The sequence below is a fragment of the Macrotis lagotis genome, chromosome 1 (assembly GCF_037893015.1).
Source record: "Macrotis lagotis isolate mMagLag1 chromosome 1, bilby.v1.9.chrom.fasta, whole genome shotgun sequence".
Taxonomy (NCBI): Eukaryota; Metazoa; Chordata; class Mammalia; order Peramelemorphia; family Peramelidae; genus Macrotis; species Macrotis lagotis.
Window position 1 is genome coordinate 855,126,317 of NC_133658.1, and position 19,566 is coordinate 855,145,882.

A 19,566-nucleotide genomic window follows, 5' to 3' on the forward strand; every position below is an offset into this window, starting at 1 on the left:
GTTCTAACTTTTGTTGTTGTTTGGGGCAGGCTGAGAATATATACAATGATGAAGACCCTGAAGGAAGCGTGGATCCAGAAGGACAAGGGTCCTAGACATGTCTGCATTGGTGCTGATTTTTAGACTCCCCTTTCTTCCCAAACTGAGATTGATTTAACACTGGTTTTGAGACAGACTTTTTGTCCAGACATTCTTCTATAGGCACCTGTTAACCCAGAGAGTGAATGATTTCTGAATATTAACTGTGGGGGGGAGGGGGTGACTTAGCAGAGCCACAGACCCATATTTAATTTTTTTTCCAAGAACTTTTTATGAGCAAATCCAGCTCTGAAATCTGATTTAGCCACAGAAAATGGACCATGAGTGTTTTATTTTTCTTCTTAAGCTATAAATGCAAGTTTTTTGGACTAATTTAATAAAATTAGAATGGGGTAGGATTTATATCCAAGTGAGGAGTCTGAGCCACTGAGGTATTAGCATTGTATCTGAACTCGTTTCCCTTTGTTTTATGGAGATTCAAAGACTAAAATTGGCATGGCTGACTTTCTAGGGTATAGTTTATCCTATTGTAGACTGGCCTACCCTTCCTGGTTTCCTCTGTAACCAATCAAAATTTCTTATTAAAATTTTTTTTGTTTTATTTAATGTTTTTTCCTTCCCTAATGACTTGTTTATTCCCTCCTTCCACTTCTCATCTGGTGAGGGAGAAACAGCCATGTGAAATGTAGTTGTACCTGCAAAATATCTTTGTTTGCCTCATATAGTTTTACTCGCTAGTATATTTTTTGAGTTATATTTTCATATTATTTCTTTCCTTTCTGTGATTGTTTTTAACTTGGGACCACCAGGTTATAAAGAAGTTGTTTTTACCTGATAGGTGTACTACTGGTAGACTACCCAGTAATCTGAAAACAAAACAATTGGTAGCAGACATGTAATTTAAAAATTAATTCTGGGTGGCTTCTTCCTTTTTCTTTAAAAAAAAAAAGTGGTTTTGTTTTTTCAACAAACCCCACACAAATGGAATTAGTCCTTGACCACTCGTTTTATACAATGTCCTTTGGGGTAACTTATCCAACCAGCAGCCTGTTACTGTCCATAACTAACTGTAAGTGCTTATGATGGAATAAATTGTTTTTCTACAAAAAAAATTGCTGGTGTTTTTATTGTATATTCAGAATTCATCAAGTACTAGAGCCTGACATAATAGGAACATCAATAAAGCTAATTTAGAAGTAGCTAGATGGCCCAATGGATAGAGTACTGGTCTTGAATCAGCAGGACCCAAGTTCAAGTGAGGCCTCAGACACTTAATAGTTAACTAGCAGTGTGACCTTGGGCAAATCACTTAAACCCATTTCCTTGCAAAAAAAAACCAAAAATAAAGCTAATTCAGTTTCAGAAAAAAAAACTTCATATTTTCATTGATGTAAATGAAGAGACATCAGACAAAGTATCAGCAGGGCCTGTGTTGTTCTGAGAGACTTGCCATCTTTTTGTTTTGAAATTTATTACTCTTCCTTCTCTAAATAAATGCATGGTTCTTTTAAATTTGGAAAAGAAGTTGACCCTTCCTGTAATGTGTATTTTTTTCTCAGTGGGGCATATATTTACAGGTTAATAAAAATAGTTTGTCAGTGGTGGTTTTATCCAAAATAGTATTCCAGGTGCTTGGCCACTTCTTTTATTAGCCAAATGCATTCCATTGCCTTATAGCACAGCTGTCTTCATGAGGCTAAAACTCTGTGAAAGTCCAAATGACCGTACACCATTTTGGTCTGAAAACTTTGGTCCCTTGTTATCAGGATGACAACGTGGTGTGCTGTGTAGTGGAAACTATTTTTATGAATAAGGAAACGAAACTACTGGAGCCTACAGCACCCTTATAAAATTTAGCTTTAACAAAAACTAGTATTTAAAGTCAGACACTTTGTGGTACAGATAAATCAAACTTTAAAACTCCACTTAATTAAAATGGGCTGCCTTGTTGACATTTGTTCTGCCTTACAAAGGCTTAGAGATTTGAATCAAAATAAGGCAACAATTGCTGCTCCAGAACACTGCAAGGCAGACATTGGTCACTGTTGGTGCATCCTTTTCTTAGCATGCACATGAGTCTGCTGGGGGGCAGCAGGTGCTTCCATTCTTCAGTGCAATAAGCTCTATGTCCTATAAGCTGAGGGTTGCCTGGTATTTGCTTCTGGCAGGAGGGGCAGCAAGTTTTAAGATGCTTATGCCTTTCACAGGATGGAGCATTTACCAGGTCCCTCACATTCCCTTTTATGCTGCAAAGAAAAAATGTCCAGTGAGGCTTTAGTACTCCTTCACTAACAGGTTTTGTCTTTTGTTTCTGAGTCACAGATCTGGCCATAGATTTCTAAACAGCTCCTGTAAAGTTGAGAGAGAGGCAGGTTTAGATTATACATTGTATAAACTGAAATATAATGAGAAATACTTTTGAAGCAACTCTATTAATACTGAAGTTGCCAACCTCCATTAGTAAAGGAATTTCCATTCTTGGGAGCTCATATCCTGAAGAAACCTGCCCTGTCCTGTCCTGCCCAGGTACCCCAGACCCTGCTAAGATGTTAGTGCTCTGCGTGTTAAAGTTAGGGGCAGGGATGCTGTTAGGTTTCCATGAAAAGCTTTCTTTCACGACTTGTAAATAAGCTTCTGGTGTCCAGTAAAGGATTTCTTGAACACAATTTATCACCCTCATCAAGCTGCCAGAATATCTGGATTTCTACTATTGGCATTTAATTCCTTTGGCATTAACATAGCTTTTTATTTGTGTTTTTGAAATGCAGATAGAGTTGTGGAATATATAATAAAATGTCATAAGACTTTTAGTATAAATTATTTCATTAGGTCCTTTTCTTTAGTGATCGGAGTTGCATAAGTGTTTTTTTCCAAGAATAAACTTAGATAAAATATATTGTATGTAGGGGCAGCTAGGTGGTGCAGTGAAGAGCACCGGCCTTGGAGTCAGGAGTATCTGGGTTCAAATTCGACCTCAGACACTTAATAATTATCTAGCCATGTGGCCTTGGGCAAGCCACTTAACCCCATTGCCTTGAAAAATCTAATATATATATATGTGTGTGTGTGTGTGTATTATGTGAGTATGAATCAAAAAAAGCCTCAAAAAGTTAGTTTTGAAATTATAAGTAGAAAGTGAATTAGATGGTAAAGGCACTTGTTCACAGAACTGGATAAGGGACTGTTATGCCCCAGTTCCTGAACAACGTCAAGAATAATGACTGTAATGAAATGGTTTTAGGACCAGATCTTGATGGTAAAGAGGCTTTTAATAGATTTTTTTAAATAAGTGTTGACCAATTAATCAGATTTTAAAATGTTTAGGTAAGAGCTCCAGATAAGGTTTTTTTTTTAAGCAAGTGATGACTAATCGATTAACCAGATCTATATATCAAAATGGAAACATTGACCAGTGATTATATATGGCTGGTCAAGTAAGGTACTCCAATTCTGGCAGCTATGGAATACTTCTCTTACCAGGGTATCTTGTTTATTGAATCCTAAGCTGTGATGAAAAGTGAGCAGTCTTTCCACTTTAACCAAAATGTGAGATCCTCATATGATTCAGTCTTTTGAATTGGGAAAGGAATGAGGAGCTTAATGTCAGACTGCCTAGATTGGCTTGATAGTAAATATTGTGTTCTTCTATGAAGGATACTGTGTTGTTTTTATGAATATCACAATCACACTAATTCAGAGGAATAAAACCTGGAGACTTTTTCCTTAAGCCTTTCATTGTCCAGCTAACAACATTGTGAGAGGTCTTAACAGCAAATAGAAATAACCTGAGTTATGTTAGAAAGAGGAACATCTTAGACTGTGACTTCATTTCTCACAGTTGTGAATGGCTTGAGCTGTGCATCTAAAAAGCCTATTTTGTATCAATACACAGGTCTCTAGATTCAGAACAATATTGACAAGTATGGTTAAGTTGGTTAGCATTCAGAGGATGCAGGCACTGCTTTCCCACCAGAGAGATCACCTTGAGATTGTGTCTCCTCCACTCCACTTCCTGGAGGAGTGGGGGCCTCGAGCTGCTCTGGCTTCTTGGGTAGCATAGCCCTTTAAAACACAAAGCCATTTTTCATCTGAGGGCAGATGACGAGAATTTTAAAAATCATTCCCTTTAAAAAAAAAAAGCAACCTTTCACAGCCCTCCCCTTGAGCTACCTCCCTCTTCCACCTCCTTAGCCAGCATTTATGGACAAATTTTGGATCGTAGCAATAAAAACTGACTTATAAATAGAGAGCTCTTCAGTGAGGCTGATCCTTAGCTCTTCCATCTCTTTGTTCTTCTGCTGTTGGAGTTGTACCCTGCTTTTCAATTGCCTCTGTCTGTCTTCCATTTCTTCCATCTGTTCCTGTAGGAAAGAGCCAAGAGAATTTCTAATGAGCCTGGGACAGGGCAGCAAAGAGACTAAGGACTTTTCATAATTTCTCAGTCTCCTGGCTTGTCTTTAGGTTCCACAGATCTCCAATTGCAAGGAGACAGCAACTAAATGTTAAGAGGGTCTATGATAAAATTTTCAAACTAGTATTGAGAGACTTGATGAACCACATCTTTGGAAGCTAACTTTAAAATTCCAAAGCAGGAATGATAGGATCATTCGGTCCAATATAATCTTTAATTGTACAATTTGGATTCATTACCACTAATAGATCTGTATTCCCAGAGAGATTTCTTTAAAAGGGAAAAGGTTTTGAACAAAAATATTTATAGCAGCTCTTTTAGTGGTAGCAAATCATTGGAAATAGAGGTTATGCTCATTAATTGAGGAATGGCTAAACAAATTGTGGTGTATTGTGATGTAATACTATTGTATATATAATCTTATATCAAACAGCATGATTTCAGAAAATCTTGAAAAGACTTCCATGGACTGATGCAAAGTGAAGTAACAAAAGCCAGGAGATCATTGTACACAGTAACAGCAACAGAAGAATGGTGAATGGCTTAGCTGTTCTCAGCAATGCAGTGATCCAAGACAATCCCAAAGGACTCATGAAAATTGCTATCAGCCTCCAGAACAAAGAACTGATGGCATCTGAATGCAGACCAAAACATAACTATTTTTCACTTTTTCTTTTGGTTTACATTTTCTTACATTACAGATATGGAAATGTTTTACATGATTGCATGCATATAGCAGATTAATTACTATTTCAGGAAGGGGAGGGGAGAGGACTCAAAATTTGTTGAAAATGTTAAAAATTGTATTTATGTGTAATTGGGGGAATTTTTTTTCTTTAAATGTTAGGGGTAGGGGCAGCTAGGTGGCACAGTGGATAGAGCACAAGCCCTGGAGTCAAGAGTACCTGAGTTCAAATCCAGCCTCAGACACTTAATAATTACCTAACTGTATGGCCTTGAGCAAGCCACTTAACCCCATTGCCTTGCAAAAAAAAAAAGACATCTGATTCAAGTCCTGCATTTTGTAGGTGAAGCAGGCCTAAAACAGTTAAATGGCTAGCTAGTGACAAATCCAAAACTAGTCCCCATGTCTGTAGTGGCAGTTGATTCAAGACTAAAGAGCAATAGAGTTTTGTTTAGTGATAAGCCGTATGATTAGGTTAACTAAATCACCCCTTTGATCCTTTCCAACTCCAAGTTTCTGTGATTTTTGTATACTCCACTATCTTGAGTGGTCTTATGGGGTTGATTTCTGCTCTGTTAAAATTTAGGCCAATAAAGGGCAGAGTTAGTGTCTCCGGCTACATCCACTATAAGATCATCAACCATCAGATATTTAATAAATACTTGTTAGGGTAGTGATGATGACTTTTACAGGCATCTGAAATGGAATCTCATTTGCAACATCCATATTCTACTGAGCTAGAGAATTATGGGAATTTGTCCAAGAATTAAGTTGATACTAATAAGAGGCTACTCTCAAATAGCATTATCTGAGATCTTAACCAGATCTTGGCACCAATTGAATAAGTCAGCTTAGTCTGGATAAATTGCCAAGTGATTAAGTGAAGTGTTTGTCAGCCATTCACAGTTAACAGTTGAGCTGTTGGTCCAGATCACAGACAATGGCTAGAGTGTGGGTTAGAAGGTATACTTTCGGGTTTTTTTTTTTTTGCAAGGCAATGGGGTTAAGTGACTTGCCCAAGGCCACACAGGTAATAAGTGTCTGAGGTGGGATTTGAACTCAGGTACTACAGGGCTGGTGCTCTATCCACTGCACCACCTAGCTGCCCCCTTGGAAGGTATACTTTGAAAGAGCAATGATTTCACATTCCTCAGACTTTGAAGTCTAGTTGATTCCATTTTCTAGACTTTAGTTTCCTCTGAAAAGTGAAGGGCTTGGATTAGATATATCTTGGGTTTTTTCCTGTTCTTATAGACTGACTAATGGAACAGTGATCCAGCTTTAGTACATCTATCTCACTCAAAAGGGCCAAAAAATTTGCTGAGTCATCCTTGATGTTGTACCTGTGATACAGCAATGAGTCCATAGTAGTAAAGCATTTTACTTCATTTATATTTCTCTCCCCATCCTATGCTTTTCCACTTCTGACCATTTGCCCATGCTATGTCCTTCACCTGGATTACCAGCCTCTCTGCCTATTGATAGCCTGCCCAGCAAAAATGTTCCCCTCTTCCATGAGGGAACATTCCCTTATCCACTAACTGGAAGAGAGAGCTCTCTCATCTGATGTCAACATTTCACATCCCTTATATACTTACTATATTTCATAATTTATTAGCAATTGTATTGTTAATCTATTTTATTAAGTACCTACCATATAACTGAAGAGCAGAGCCTCATTACTCCTACTACATAAGCCCTTTTAAGGGCAGTAACCCAGTCTCATTTTTTTATCCTTTCCAGCAGAGTATACACAGTAGGCTATTTAAAAAAAAAAAATGAGTGAAAGAGGAATTTTGCCTGGATTCCAGAAGCTGTTATTCAATATTTTAAATATACATATATATATTCAATATCAGTATTATCCATGTACAATACCCTGATTATAGCATTTTTTTGTTTGGTTGGGTTTTTTGTTTGTTTTTTAGTTTTTGCAAGGCAATGGGGTTAAGTGGCTTGCCCAAGACCACACAGCTAAGTAATTATTAAGTGTCTGTAAGGCCGGATTTGAACTCAGGTACTCCTGACTCCAGGGCCAGTACTCTATCCACTGGGCCACCTAGCTGCCCCTTGATTATAGCATTTTGTCTAAATATTCTGTGGGGTAATGATACTGATACATAGTTTTCCTATTTCAATATCTTTCAGCAGCAATTATGCAAATGAGAAAACTCTTACCACTGACAAAAGAGCTGAGCCCTCTGAGGACATGAAGGCCACTTTCCATTTATCCTTCACATGTCAGCTTAATTTATCATATTCAATTGTCACCTGTTTTAAAAGCCTGTGATTTACTAGTGCCCAAAAGATGAAATTCAGATTCATGTCTGTCATTGAAGGTACTCCCCTGTTTTGAGCCCCTACCTGCCTCTCTGACGTTTATTTTCCAATGATCCTGAGCCAGTCAGACTGATTCATTATTCTGGAACGTCTAGTGTATTCATTCTGTTGCTTATATTTAATACTCCTCTAACCTTTGTGTGATTCATGTTCTACAATGAGCAATAAAATCATTGTTTCTTCTAAGACTTCCCAACTGCCTAGGCTTGCTATGCTATTTCAATCTCTGAAATTCTGGGCACCTTGGAGGTATTGTCTCACCAAAATTTAAGTCCTTTAGAGGCTGTTTTACACTTTGTATCCTCAGGGTCTAGCAATGGGCCATAAACAAAGACGACTAATTGATAGGCACTTATGGTTGAAATGATTTCAGCAATTACTACCTACTCTATGCAAGACCTTGGAGAAAACAAATGCAACCTTAAAAGATGTACAGGAAGGAGTAAAAGACCTATACAAATAACTCAATATTGTACAAGCATGGGAAAGTCAAAACATGGAATGATCACTTTAGTTGAGAAAACTGAAAAGGGTAGGAAGAGTTAAAAGCTTATCAATGAAGAGTGAGTCAAAGCATATATAAACTGGATCTTGAAAAGTTCTGATAGTTGAGACTGAGGAAACTGTTTCAGGCTTGGGGATAGGGGAGGGGCAGAGTAGGAATCATATATAAGTGGGCAGAAGTAGGAAAGGGTTAGATGAGATGGAAACTAGTCAGGTAGCACACTGCCTGAAGCAAGTGAGATAAATAAAGTGAGATACATCTGGGGTCAAATGGTAGAGGACTTTGAATGTAAGAATATGTATAAATTTTATCCAGTAATTGAAAACATTAAGTCAGAAGGCTTTTTTGGCAAAGTGATATAATCTTAATTGTAGAAAGATTACTTTGTCAATTTGGGTTAGAGACCAAACCAATATGGAAGTGACTACAATATGCTGAACAAAGGGTAATAAGGAAATTATTGAAAACTGAGGGAATGCTTATCAACTGGGAAATGGTTGAACATGCTGAGATGGAATAGTGTTGCATACTATAAGAAACCACCTGATGCAAAGTGAGCAGTAACAGCAATATTGTAATGACAACTGGCTTTGAATGATTTAGCCACTCTGATCAATACAATGATCCATGACAATTCCAAAGGACTCATGATGAAAACTGTTATTCACCTCCAGAGAGAGAATTGAACTGAGTACTGATGAAAACATTTTTCTTTAACTCTTATTTTTCTTGTCTCCCTCCCCCCGTTTTGTAACATGGCTAATGTAGAAACATGATTATGATCTCATGTTTATAGTAAGTATAGGATTTCTTGCCCTCAACTGGAGAAGGGGTAGAAAGGAAGAGAATTTGGAACAAAAATATGAATTTCTGAAGTAATCGGGGTAGCTGTGGAAATGGAGAAGATGAGAGGAGAAAATGTGGAGGTAGAAACAGCCTTGGCAACTGACTGGAAAAAGGGAGAAGGGGGAATCTGAAATGACAAGTTTCATGACTGGAAGGATGGTGATACCATCTACATAAAACAGAAGTTGGTAGGAGAGGCAGGCCAAGTTTACAAGTAGGAGCAGCCTTGAAATATCAGGTACTAGTAAGAGACCTTTAGCAGAAATCACTTAGGAAGCATGTAAATGGTGTTTAAGCCTATTGCTCACTGGAAGATTGTCAACCTGGTACCTGACAATATCACACATCTATATTGATCCCTTCTTTTTAGCACCTTCTGTAATGCAGCTTTCCTTCCAGCTGGGGGAGGAAAAGGTGCTGGCTCTGAATAATTTTCCAGGTAGCTCGAACTTTTCCAAGTCAATTGGAAATGAGATCTGAGATTGTTTGACTTTCAGATTCTCTGCCACCTTCACCTCTTTTGAGATTTACCCTATCCAAATATATCAGCCATTCTAGAGCCCATCGACCATGACCAAATAATCCCAGGTCTTTTCCCCTCCTTCCTCATTGAGTTTAGAGCCTCAGTCTTGCCCTCTAGCCCAACTCTTGCCTTCCTACCAGAGACTTCCATAAAAACTGCTCTTTACTCAAATATCCTAACTTCCCAGGCCCTCGTTCTACTCAATTTCCATGATCGATTCTTCCACTCCACTTTTAGCAACACATAGGGATAGATGGTGAACCTGCAAATATTCACTTCCATTTTATGAAAATTTGTCATTTTACCATTCCAGTTTCCCTCTACAACATGCTCCCTATGTCTATCTCCTTTCTTTGGTCTTCATGGTGACCTCTAAACTACCCCTCAATACTTTCCCAGGTTATCACGACTAACCTGGCTACACTTTCCTCTTTTTCTAATCTCAATAAGTCAGTGAACCAGTTCAACTCTACACCTTCCTAGAGGCAATTGGCTAGAGTGCTGGACCAGTAGTCTAGATCTTAGTTCAGATTCATCCTCAGACTCTTATTAGTCAAGTGACACTGGAGAAAATCAAAAATTAACTACTGTCTGCCTCAGTTTAAAATGGGAATAATTATAGCACCACCTTTCCAGGGTTATTGTGAGCATAAAATTGTGAAGTGCTTTGCAAATCTTATGGCATTATATAAAATTATTTATTATTTGCTACTCTTGAATCTCTAGCTCCTTCATCCTATTACTGATCATGCTTTGCCAATCCTGAATTATTCCCACCCTCTGCCTCTTTTACTCCTAATCATATGTTTCTAATAAATGGAAGAAGTCCAGGAGAAAAAGAAGCAATTTTAGTCCATTACAAATTCATGATTTCTAATCTCAACTGGATCCATAGCAACATGGCAGTTTCTCTTCAGTTGATTCTTGGTCCCATTCACTATAGAACTACTCCAAATCTCCTCACTTCTTAATCCTTCCATGGTTTCCTATCTCCCCAACTCTTCATACTAAAATCTTGCCTCACACTTCACTGAAAAAAAAAAAAAAAAAGAGGGGCGGCTAGGTGGCGAAGTGGATAGAGCACTGGCCCTGGAGTCAGGAGTACCTGGGTTCAAATTTGGTCTCAGACACTTAATAATTACCTAGCTGTGTGGCCTTGGGCAAGCCACTTAACCCCATTGCCTTGCAAAAACCTAAAAAAAAAAGAGCCATTTACCAAGTTCTTCCTTTCTAATTTCACATTCTTTACCAGCATCTCAATTTCAGTGTCGGATGCTGTCCCCTCCCCTCCCATCTTCTCCAGTCAATTATTTTTCTTATTATCACCACTATCTCTTAATTGTCTCATATTTAATGATTCCTTCCCTATTACCCATGTACCAGTTATACTCGTTTATGCCTCCTTCCTTTCTCAAATAAACGTTATCTACATTCTGGGCTTCCATTTCCTCTCATCTTACTATTTTTAAAATCCTTTACCACCTGAATGATCTCATTCAGTTGAAACTTCTCTTCACAGCCAATGTTCTTTTAATTGTCAAATCTAATGGACTGTTTGTAGACATCATGCTTTTTGATCTTTCTACAGCATTTTGTATTTGATCATTTTCTCCTTCTGGGTACTCTTCTCTTTTTATCTGACACTGCTCTCTCATTTTTTCTACCTGTCTACCCATTTCTTCTTAGTCTTCTTCACTGGACCCTCACCCATGTCATGCTCACTAGTAGTGGATATCCCCCAAAACTCTGCCCTTTTTCTCTATAGTAGTGGGGTTTTTTTTTAGGTTTTTGCAAGGCAAATGGGGTTAAGTGGCTTGCCCAAGGCCACACAGCTAGGTAATTATTAAGCTTCTGAGACCAGATTTGAACCCAGGTACCCCTGACTCCAGGGCCGGTGCTTTATCCACTGTGCCACCTAGCCGCCCCTATAGTAGTGGTTCTTAACCTGGGGTCCACAGACTTCCAAGACATCTCTGGATAGATTTCAGAGGGTATGTAAACTTGGATAGGAAAAAAATTTCATCCTTATTTTCACTAATTTCCAACTGAAATGTAATATATCTTTTTAAGTTATTTAAAGACACTCTGAGATGAGGTCCACAGATTTTCAGACTACCAAAAGGGTCCATGGTAAAAAAAGAAAAAAAAAAGGGATAAGAATGCCTTCTCTATACTTTCTATTTGGTGACCTCATAAGCTCCTATAAATTTGATTATTATCATCTCTGGGCTAATAATTCCTTCCTCTATATATCCAGCCCCAGTCTCTCTCCTGAGTTTCAATCCCATATCACCAACTGCTTATTGGGTATTTTGACCTAGATATCCCTTAGAGACCTCCAATTCAACATATTTGAAGCAGAACTCATTATCCTTTCCCGCCCCTACCCCCAGCAAAAAAAAACAAAAACAAAAACACAAAGACTAAAACTAAATTTATCCCTCTTCTGGACTTCCCTATTACTGATAAGGGCACCACCATTCTTCTAGTCATCCAGGTTCATGACCTTGATGTCATCCTCAACTCCTCACTTTGATGCCATATATCTAATCATTGACAAAATCCTATTCCTAATTTTATAACATTTCTTGAACATTCATTTCATTCCATTCACAGGGCACCACCCTAATTCATTTCTTCATCATCTTTCCCCTGGACTATTAAAATAACCTAATTGATCTGTTCCACATTGAGCTGTCAAAGTGATTTTCCTAAAGTATAGATCTGACCATTTCATATCTGGATTATCCCTACCTCCCCAACCCTATATACTCCAGTGGCTCCCTACTACTTTCAGGAATAAATGTAATTATTTTTTGTTTGGCATTTAAAACTCATAACTTGGGGGCGGCTAGGTGGTGTAGTGGATAAAGCACTGGCCTTGGAGTCAGGAGTACCTGGGTTCAAATCCAGTCTCAGACACTTAATAATTACCTAGCTGTGTGGCCTTGGGCAAGCCACTTAACCCCATTTGCCTTGCAAAAACCTAAAAAGAAAAAGAAAAATAAACACTTAATAGATGTTTGTTAGCTGAATTAGCACAATATGGTAGAAGGTGCTTTACAGACACAAAACTAGAAGGGAACTCTAGGTGATAACAAATTCTACTATTTGGATTCCACCAGTCCCTTAATGTTCTATCCCTTCCCATTTTCTATTGCCTCAAGACCTAATTTCATCTATATCATTTTTGGTTTTTTTCCTAACTATATCAGGATCTTTAGGTCAGGAAATTCCAAAACTTCTGCCAGTGATTTAGAGAATTCCAACCAGAATATTTTTTCCCTAACATCTACCCTCAGTCATTCCTACTGTTTTAATAACCTAGCTCTTTCCTATGTATGGGTAAAATAGATGCTTCTTCTTCCTTAACCTTGAAAGTAGGGAAATTCTGGGGCAGTTAGATGGTGCAGTAGATAGAGCACCGGCCCTGGAGTCCAGAGGACCGAAGTTCAAATCTGTCCTCAGACATCTAATAATTCCCTAGCTGTATGACCTTGGGTAAGTTGCTTAACCCCATTGCCTTGCAAAAAAAAAAAAGTATGTAAATCCCCTTCAAATTTCAGTTCTCCAAATTAAACAACCCTCATTTCTTATCATTCTTGGTGGGCCTACCCTGTATTGTTGCACCTCCTCATCTCGTTTCTGTCTCACAAGCAAGATCTGGTCTTCTAGGTTCCTGTTCTGCAAATTAAGTTGTCTGGCCTCTGCCTGTAGTGGTCTCAGAGCCTCCTTCATCCCTTGAATTTCTGCCTGGGTTTTCTGTAGTGCTTTTGTCCCAGCATCCTTCCTCTCGAGGAGTCGCATCAATTGGGGTTCATACTCTTCTTCCAGACCCTGGCGGCTTTCTGCCATGAAACTCTCAAACTCAGCGGAGAGCCTCCGACTCTCCTGTAGAAAATGGCTATCCCCCTGACCCCGAGGGGCTTCCAGCTGCTGCCGAAAATGCCCTTTCTGCTTCTCACAGGTGTCTTTGAGTTGGGCCAGCTCCTCAGAGAGTCGGGCAACCCGAGCTGTGAGCTCATCCTGGCAAGCAGCAAACTGGGCAACTTCCTGCTGCCGACATTTCAGCTGGTACTGGCAGGCTACACATTCTTTTGTCACTTTGAACAGTTTTTGCTTCACTACTCGGATCTCTTCCCTTAGCCCATCACATTCCAATTCCCCTTGAGCATGTAGCTTGTAGGCAACCAAGATGTCCTGGTGGACTTTCTGTACCTCCTGTAGAACTGGCTCTCGAAGCAGCACTAGCTCATGGATAAGGCGGTCCCGCTCCTCCTCCAACTGTGCCACAGCTTCAATGCATTGTTGGAAACGATTTTCCAGCAGCTCCAGGTCTTCTGGACTCAGACTGTCCTCCACCCTGAGGTTCTCCTCAGAGGCAAAGTTCTCAGAGTTGGCTGCCACCCCCTGTGCATTTGACTCCTCTGGAATCTCCTCTGGGTTGACTCTCTCTTTCTCATGCAGTGTCTCTTCTGGGACGACTGTCTTCTCTTGGTTTAATGTCTCCTCTGGGTGGACTGCTTCAGTCACATACAATGTCTCCTCCGGAGTGATTGGTTCACTTACAAAGAGCAGCTCCTCTGGCTCAGCTTCCTCTTCTGAGTTCAATGTCTCTTCTACATAGAGTACATTGTTAGCATCATCTGTGCCTCCAAGGTAGAGAATGTCCTCTAGGTTGATGTCCCCCTGTTGAGACAAAGTCATCTCTGGATTCAGGACCTCTTCCTCTTGCAGAAATTCAGATTTCTTCTCTTGGAGTGAAGCATTGTCCTCTGCCCCTGAACCCCTGCAAAAAGAAAATTCTGAGGTCTGTGGAAAGTCATAGTAAGGATGGGACTCTGTATGAGAGAGTGGTTTCTGAGACTTTGGTGATGTCACCTTGACCCTTCATCCTCTAGTAGCTTTTATACTCTCTCTCTCTCTCTCTCTCTCTCTCTCTCTCTCTCTCTCTCTCTCTCTCATTTTTTCCCCTCTCTCCCTCCTTCCCCCTCACTTCCTAAAGTGTTTCATTGAAATTACAACTGATAGGGGCGGCTAGGTGGCGTAGTGGATAAAGCACTGGCCCTGGAGTCAGGAGTACCTGGGTTCAAATCCGGTCTCAGACACTTAATAATTACCTAGCCGTGCGGCCTTGGGCAAGCCACTTAACCCTGTCTGTCTTGCAAAAACCTTAAAAAAAAAAGTACAACCACCAGAGGATCCATGACAGCCAATAGTCTGTGTATACTAACAAAGGGGTGACAAGAGTCACAGGATGAACCTGTTTTCTTTCTAAACATTTTATGATCTAAATGAACTGCCCACACAGCAAAGTATTTCATAGAATATTATGAGTCCAATTGAACCTAATCCAGTGCCCTAGTTTTTCAGATTAGGAAACTGAGTTTTATAAAAGGGAAATGGTTTATTAGCAGTAAATGGGACAACTGGGATTTTGGTTCAAATCTTCTAACTCCAAGGTCACTGTTTTTTCCCCTGTACCATAATACCTCTGTCTTGGAAAGATGAATTCAAGTTTAAGATTTGTACCTGGGATAGAAGTCCTCACCATTTACAATCCAAATTTCCTGTCAAGGTCCTTCTTGTTTCTTACCATTGTGGCCTAAAACCTTCTATGGGATTCCCCATATTCTTGATGTCTTCCCTTCATTAGCCCCAGAGGAAACCTCAAACCAACACATTTTCAGATAGATCTGTGCAGGAAGGCCCAGAAGCTTCCCAGGACTTTTGAATGAGAAGGTTCCAATCCCTTCATTTTTTTTTTAGGCTTTTTGTAAGGCAAACGGGGTTAAGTGACTTGCCCAAGGCCACACAGCCAGGTAATTATTAAGTGTCTGAGACCGGATTTGAACCCACGTACTCCTGACTCCAGGGCCAGTGCTTTATCCACTATGCCACCTAGTCACCCCCAATCCCTTCATTTTATAAATGAAGAAATTGGGGAAAGGATTTGATTAGTCATACAACTGGTAATGAGAGTCTGAACTAGAACCCACATCTGCTGGTTCTGCCCTGTCCCTGTTCCAGTGTGCCTGTCCCTGTTCCAGTGTAACTGTCCCTGTTCCAGTGTGCCTGTCCCTGTTCCACTGTACCTGTCCCTGTTCCAGTGTAACTGTCCCTGTTCCAGTGTGCCTGTCCCTGTTCCACTGTGCCTGTCCCTGTTCCAGTGTAACTGTCCCTGTTCCAGTGTGCCTGTCCCTGTTCCACTGTGCCTGTCCCTGTTCCAGTGTAACTGTCCCTGTTCCACTGTACCTGTCCCTGTTCCAGTGTGCCTGTCCCTGTTCCAGTGTGCCTGTCCCTGTTCCACTGTGCCTGTCCCTGTTCCAGTGTGCCTGTCCCTGTTCCACTGTACCTGTCCCTGTTCCAGTGTGCCTGTCCCTGTTCCAGTGTGCCTGTCCCTGTTCCAGTGTACCTGTCCCTGTTCCAGTGTAACTGTCCCTGTTCCAGTGTGCCTGTCCCTGTTCCACTGTGCCTGTCCCTGTTCCAGTGTAACTGTCCCTGTTCCAGTGTGCCTGTCCCTGTTCCACTGTGCCTGTCCCTGTTCCAGTGTAACTGTCCCTGTTCCACTGTACCTGTCCCTGTTCCACTGTGCCTGTCCCTGTTCCAGTGTGCCTGTCCCTGTTCCACTGTGCCTGTCCCTGTTCCAGTGTGCCTGTCCCTGTTCCACTGTACCTGTCCCTGTTCCAGTGTGCCTGTCCCTGTTCCACTGTGCCTGTCCCTGTTCCAGTGTAACTGTCCCTGTTCCACTGTACCTGTCCCTGTTCCAGTGTGCCTGTCCCTGTTCCAGTGTGCCTGTCCCTGTTCCACTGTGCCTGTCCCTGTTCCAGTGTGCCTGTCCCTGTTCCACTGTACCTGTCCCTGTTCCAGTGTGCCTGTCCCTGTTCCAGTGTGCCTGTCCCTGTTCCAGTGTAACTGTCCCTGTTCCAGTGAGCCATTTCAACTTAGAAAAAGTTGTCTGAACACAGAATATATTTTGAAATTTCCTTGTTTACTCCTGAAGCAGTTTAGGAAGGAGCAGGACTTAGAAGGGAAAAGAACAACCCCTCATTCCTCTTTTAAATTTTTGACTTAACAGAGTTGTATCTCAATGATCCATGTTGTTGCCTTACTGAGCTACATGTGTCATATGGCTACATATGGCTCTCCTCACTTGCTCCCATTCTTCCTCAACTTCCCTGACTTAAATGTTTACTTAAACGTTTCATTTCATTTCCCAACAGAGTGGGCACTTGATAAATGTTGAATTGAGGGAAAAATAGATGGCACAGTAGAATCAGGAAGACTCATCTTCCCAAGGTCAAATCTAGCCTCAGACACTCACTGGTTGTGTGACCCTGGGCAAGTCACTTCACCCTGTTTGTCTCAGTTTCCTCATCTGTAAAATGAGCTGGAGGAAGAAATAGCAAACCACTCTAGTATCTTTGCTAAGAAAACACCAAATGGAGTCATTAAGAGTTGGACAGAGTGGCAGCTAGGTGGTGCAGTGGATAAAGCACTGGCCCTGGAGTCAGGAGTACCTGAGTTCAAATCCGACCTCAGACACTTGCTAATTACCTAGCTGTGTGGCCTTGGGCAAGCCACTTACCCCCATTTGCCTTGCAAAAATCTAAAAAAAAAAAAAAAGAGTTGGACAGGAATGAAATGACTAAGCAAGAAATTGGAAAGGCAAGAAGTCCTCTGATGTAGAAGGAATAGCACCTTCACTACATCTTAGAGAGTTCTCTAGGCTAGAGCCCTGAAAGGATAAGGGACTTACCCAAAGTCACACAGTTAAAATGTATCAGAGACTGGGCTTTCTGGATCCTAAAGTAGATCTCTCTGTTACACCTGATTCATTCCATCAATCTCAAGAAAGGCTTGGGAATTATCTCCTGCTTAGAATTTATATGTGGTCTGGAACCAATGTAAACACTAACAGAATGCCTTCTGTGGCATTCTGTGGGTGGGAGGAGGGAAGCAAGAATGAGGGGAAAATTGTAAAACTCAAAATAAATAAAATCTTTCTTAAAAAAAAAAAGAATTGGGCAGTTAGGTGGCACAGTGGATAGAGCACCGGCCCTGGAGTCAGGAGTACCTGAGTTCAAATCAGACCTCAGACACTTAATAATTACCCAGCTGTGTGGCCTTGGGCAAGTCACTTAACACCATTTATCTTGCAAAAAAAACCTAAAAAAAAGAATTTACATATGGTCAACCTTTCTATACCTATTTCTATACCTTCTTTCTATATCAGTGTCAGTAATTGAGAAAGTGACTATATTAACTTCCAACTATTCAATTCAATCTCCTGTCATTTGGCAGGGGTGTCTGTAGGATGGCTGAATCCTGTAAAGACTTGGCTTCTTGTATAAACTGAGGGTCCAGAAAAGCTTTTTACAGCTGCTCCTCCCCCTAAAGAAGCAGGTCCAGGATTGGAAGAGGAGCAGGATTAAGTGAGGCTTCTGGGAGGTGGGGAAGAGCTCAGCTGGGACTCTAAGGCTATGACCTCAGGCTTCTTTTGGGCCTCGGGGATCCTCCCTTTTCCCTAGCTAGTCCTTAAGGAAAATCCCCAAATTTCAGTGTGTGAGAGAGAGAGAGAGAGATAGAGAGAGAGAGAATGTGTCTGTTGGATGGCTGGCAACCTGGGGGATGAGAGGGGCTGGCCACCTGGGAGAAGGGAGAGGGAGAGATTCTATGCGGATATGTATGTGTGTCTCTCTGTTGGTAACTTCATGTTTCAGCCCAAGTGAAAGCGGGGCCACCCAGTCCACTCAGGACCATGCCCTACTGGGGCTTTGGCTGCCTGACAAGAGAAGGGAGAAGTTTAAACCTTTTCTCTGAAGCTCGCTTTCCACAGGGAGGGACCAGACCCTCTCCTCTATGCTTTCCCATCTCAAAGGAAAAACTCCTTGGGTCCCCAAAAGCAACAAGCTGGGTGAAGAAGCAACAAGCTGCGTGAATACCCCACAGCCACTCTTCATATTGGCCAAGGACCAAGGGGCCAGGTGCAGGGGAACAGCAGAACTCAATAACTCAGGACTATGGGGTCACTGCTCCTTTGGAGGAAGAGTGGGGGGTGGGGGTGGGTGCATGAGAAAAACCCATGAAGACAATAAGAGACCCGATATTTGGCATCAATAGGTATTTGATGATTCATACCTATTGGAAAGGATTGACTCCCTTTTGGGGGAAAATGTTCCCCCCCCAAAAAAAAATCTTACAAAATTAATGATTTTCCTGAATATGCTCACTCGCACAAAGACACCTGGGCTAGGCTGGGTTGGACACCCTTTGCCCTTAGCTGGATTCTCTGGGTTTCTCGGGCTACCCACCCACCCGACCCCACCCCACCCCACCGCGAAGCAAGGCGCTTGGGGGAGCCCTGAAGCCCACCTCTGCCCATCCCCACGCTCTGGGTGGGGCCTGACTTAACGGATCGACCGAGGATCTTGGGGTGCGGCACGTGGAGAAGGGGTGAAGGAACGTTCGGGAAGAAGTCGGGGGCGGAAAGTGCCCTCCCCAGCCCAGTGCCCGCGCCGCCGAGCTCTCCCCAAAGCCGGGCCGGGCTGGGCAGGCGCGGCCGAGCCTGCCCCGCGGCCAGTCCTACCTCTCCAGCCCAGCGACTGCGGCGCCTTCCCCGCAGGGGCCGCCCTCCCGGGGCTCCTCCGCGCTGGCCATGGCCCGGAGGGTCTCATGGAAAGCTGCAGCCCGGGGTTATTAATATCCCGGTCAGCGCCTGGCCTCGCCGCGCCCCGCTGCCAGCTGCAATAGCAGCCTGCAGCCCAAGACACCGGATCCCTGCCGTGCTGCCCGCCCCTCCCCGGCGCCCCTGCCCGGCCCACCCCGGCGGCGCGCCCACTTGGCTCTCAGCTTGGGCCTCGGGCCCGGGGGGGCGGAGAGAAGCGGGCCTAGACTGGCCAGCGGGCCCTGCCCTGGGCTGCCTGCGCCCGGCGGGTGGGGAATGTGGACCAAGGGACCCTGCCTGGGAGGTGCGGCCAGACTCCCATGGAAGGGACTTTAGACATCATTTCTAAGGGGCAATGGCCCCCAAACCCCCACAAAACACAAACCGCCTCATTTGACAGAAAACCGGGGCGCAGACAAGGGAACACTTGCCCAAGGTCACTCAGCAAATTCGTGGCAGAGTCAGAATTAGAACCAGGCTCCTTGGCCCAATATCCTTTCCGACCCCTCCCTCTCATCTTTTTCTTTGTTGCTGGGAAGGAGGACGAGAA

The 19,566-nt window shown here is 42.2% G+C and overlaps 2 protein-coding genes across 4 annotated transcripts in view; one reads left to right on the forward strand and one right to left on the reverse strand.

The window, feature by feature from the left end:
* Window positions 1–1,619, forward strand: part of RBBP4 (RB binding protein 4, chromatin remodeling factor) — a 23,970-nt gene extending 22,351 nt beyond the window's left edge. The window contains exon 12 of one of the 2 annotated variants that reach the window (XM_074217732.1): window positions 30–1,619. In XM_074217732.1, coding sequence (XP_074073833.1) covers window positions 30–95 — 66 coding nt within the window. In that variant the 3' untranslated portion in view covers window positions 96–1,619. The remainder of the gene's footprint in view (window positions 1–29) is intronic. The other variant, XM_074217731.1, reaches the window with a different exon arrangement.
* SYNC (syncoilin, intermediate filament protein) lies at window positions 982–19,015 on the reverse strand. 2 transcript variants are annotated; one of them, XM_074217729.1, is made up of 5 exons: window positions 18,939–19,015; window positions 12,965–14,138; window positions 4,276–4,400; window positions 4,022–4,101; window positions 982–2,388 (listed from the first exon to the last, which is right to left on the reverse strand). In XM_074217729.1, the coding sequence occupies exons 1-5, from the start codon at window positions 19,007–19,009 to the stop codon at window positions 2,378–2,380; spliced, it is 1,461 nt and encodes a 486-aa protein (XP_074073830.1). In that variant the 5' UTR covers window positions 19,010–19,015; the 3' UTR covers window positions 982–2,377. The 2 variants fall into 2 exon arrangements, with proteins under 2 accessions (XP_074073830.1, XP_074073831.1); XM_074217730.1 differs by lacking the exon at window positions 4,022–4,101.
* Between the last annotated feature and the right edge of the window lie 551 nt (window positions 19,016–19,566).

Bases quoted from the DNA above. Each gene is read 5' to 3' on its own strand.
- SYNC (XM_074217729.1), bottom strand. From the start codon at position 19,009: ATGGCCAGCGCGGAGGAGCCCCGGGAGGGCGGCCCCTGCGGGGAAGGC. The intron at 14,139-18,938 runs GTAGGACTGGCC...TTCTTTTTGCAG, and splicing joins GCAGTCGCTGGGCTGGAGAG to GGGTTCAGGGGCAGAGGACA. The intron at 4,401-12,964 runs GTAGGCCCACCA...TCTTTCCTACAG, and splicing joins AGGAGGTGCAACAATACAGG to GAACAGATGGAAGAAATGGA.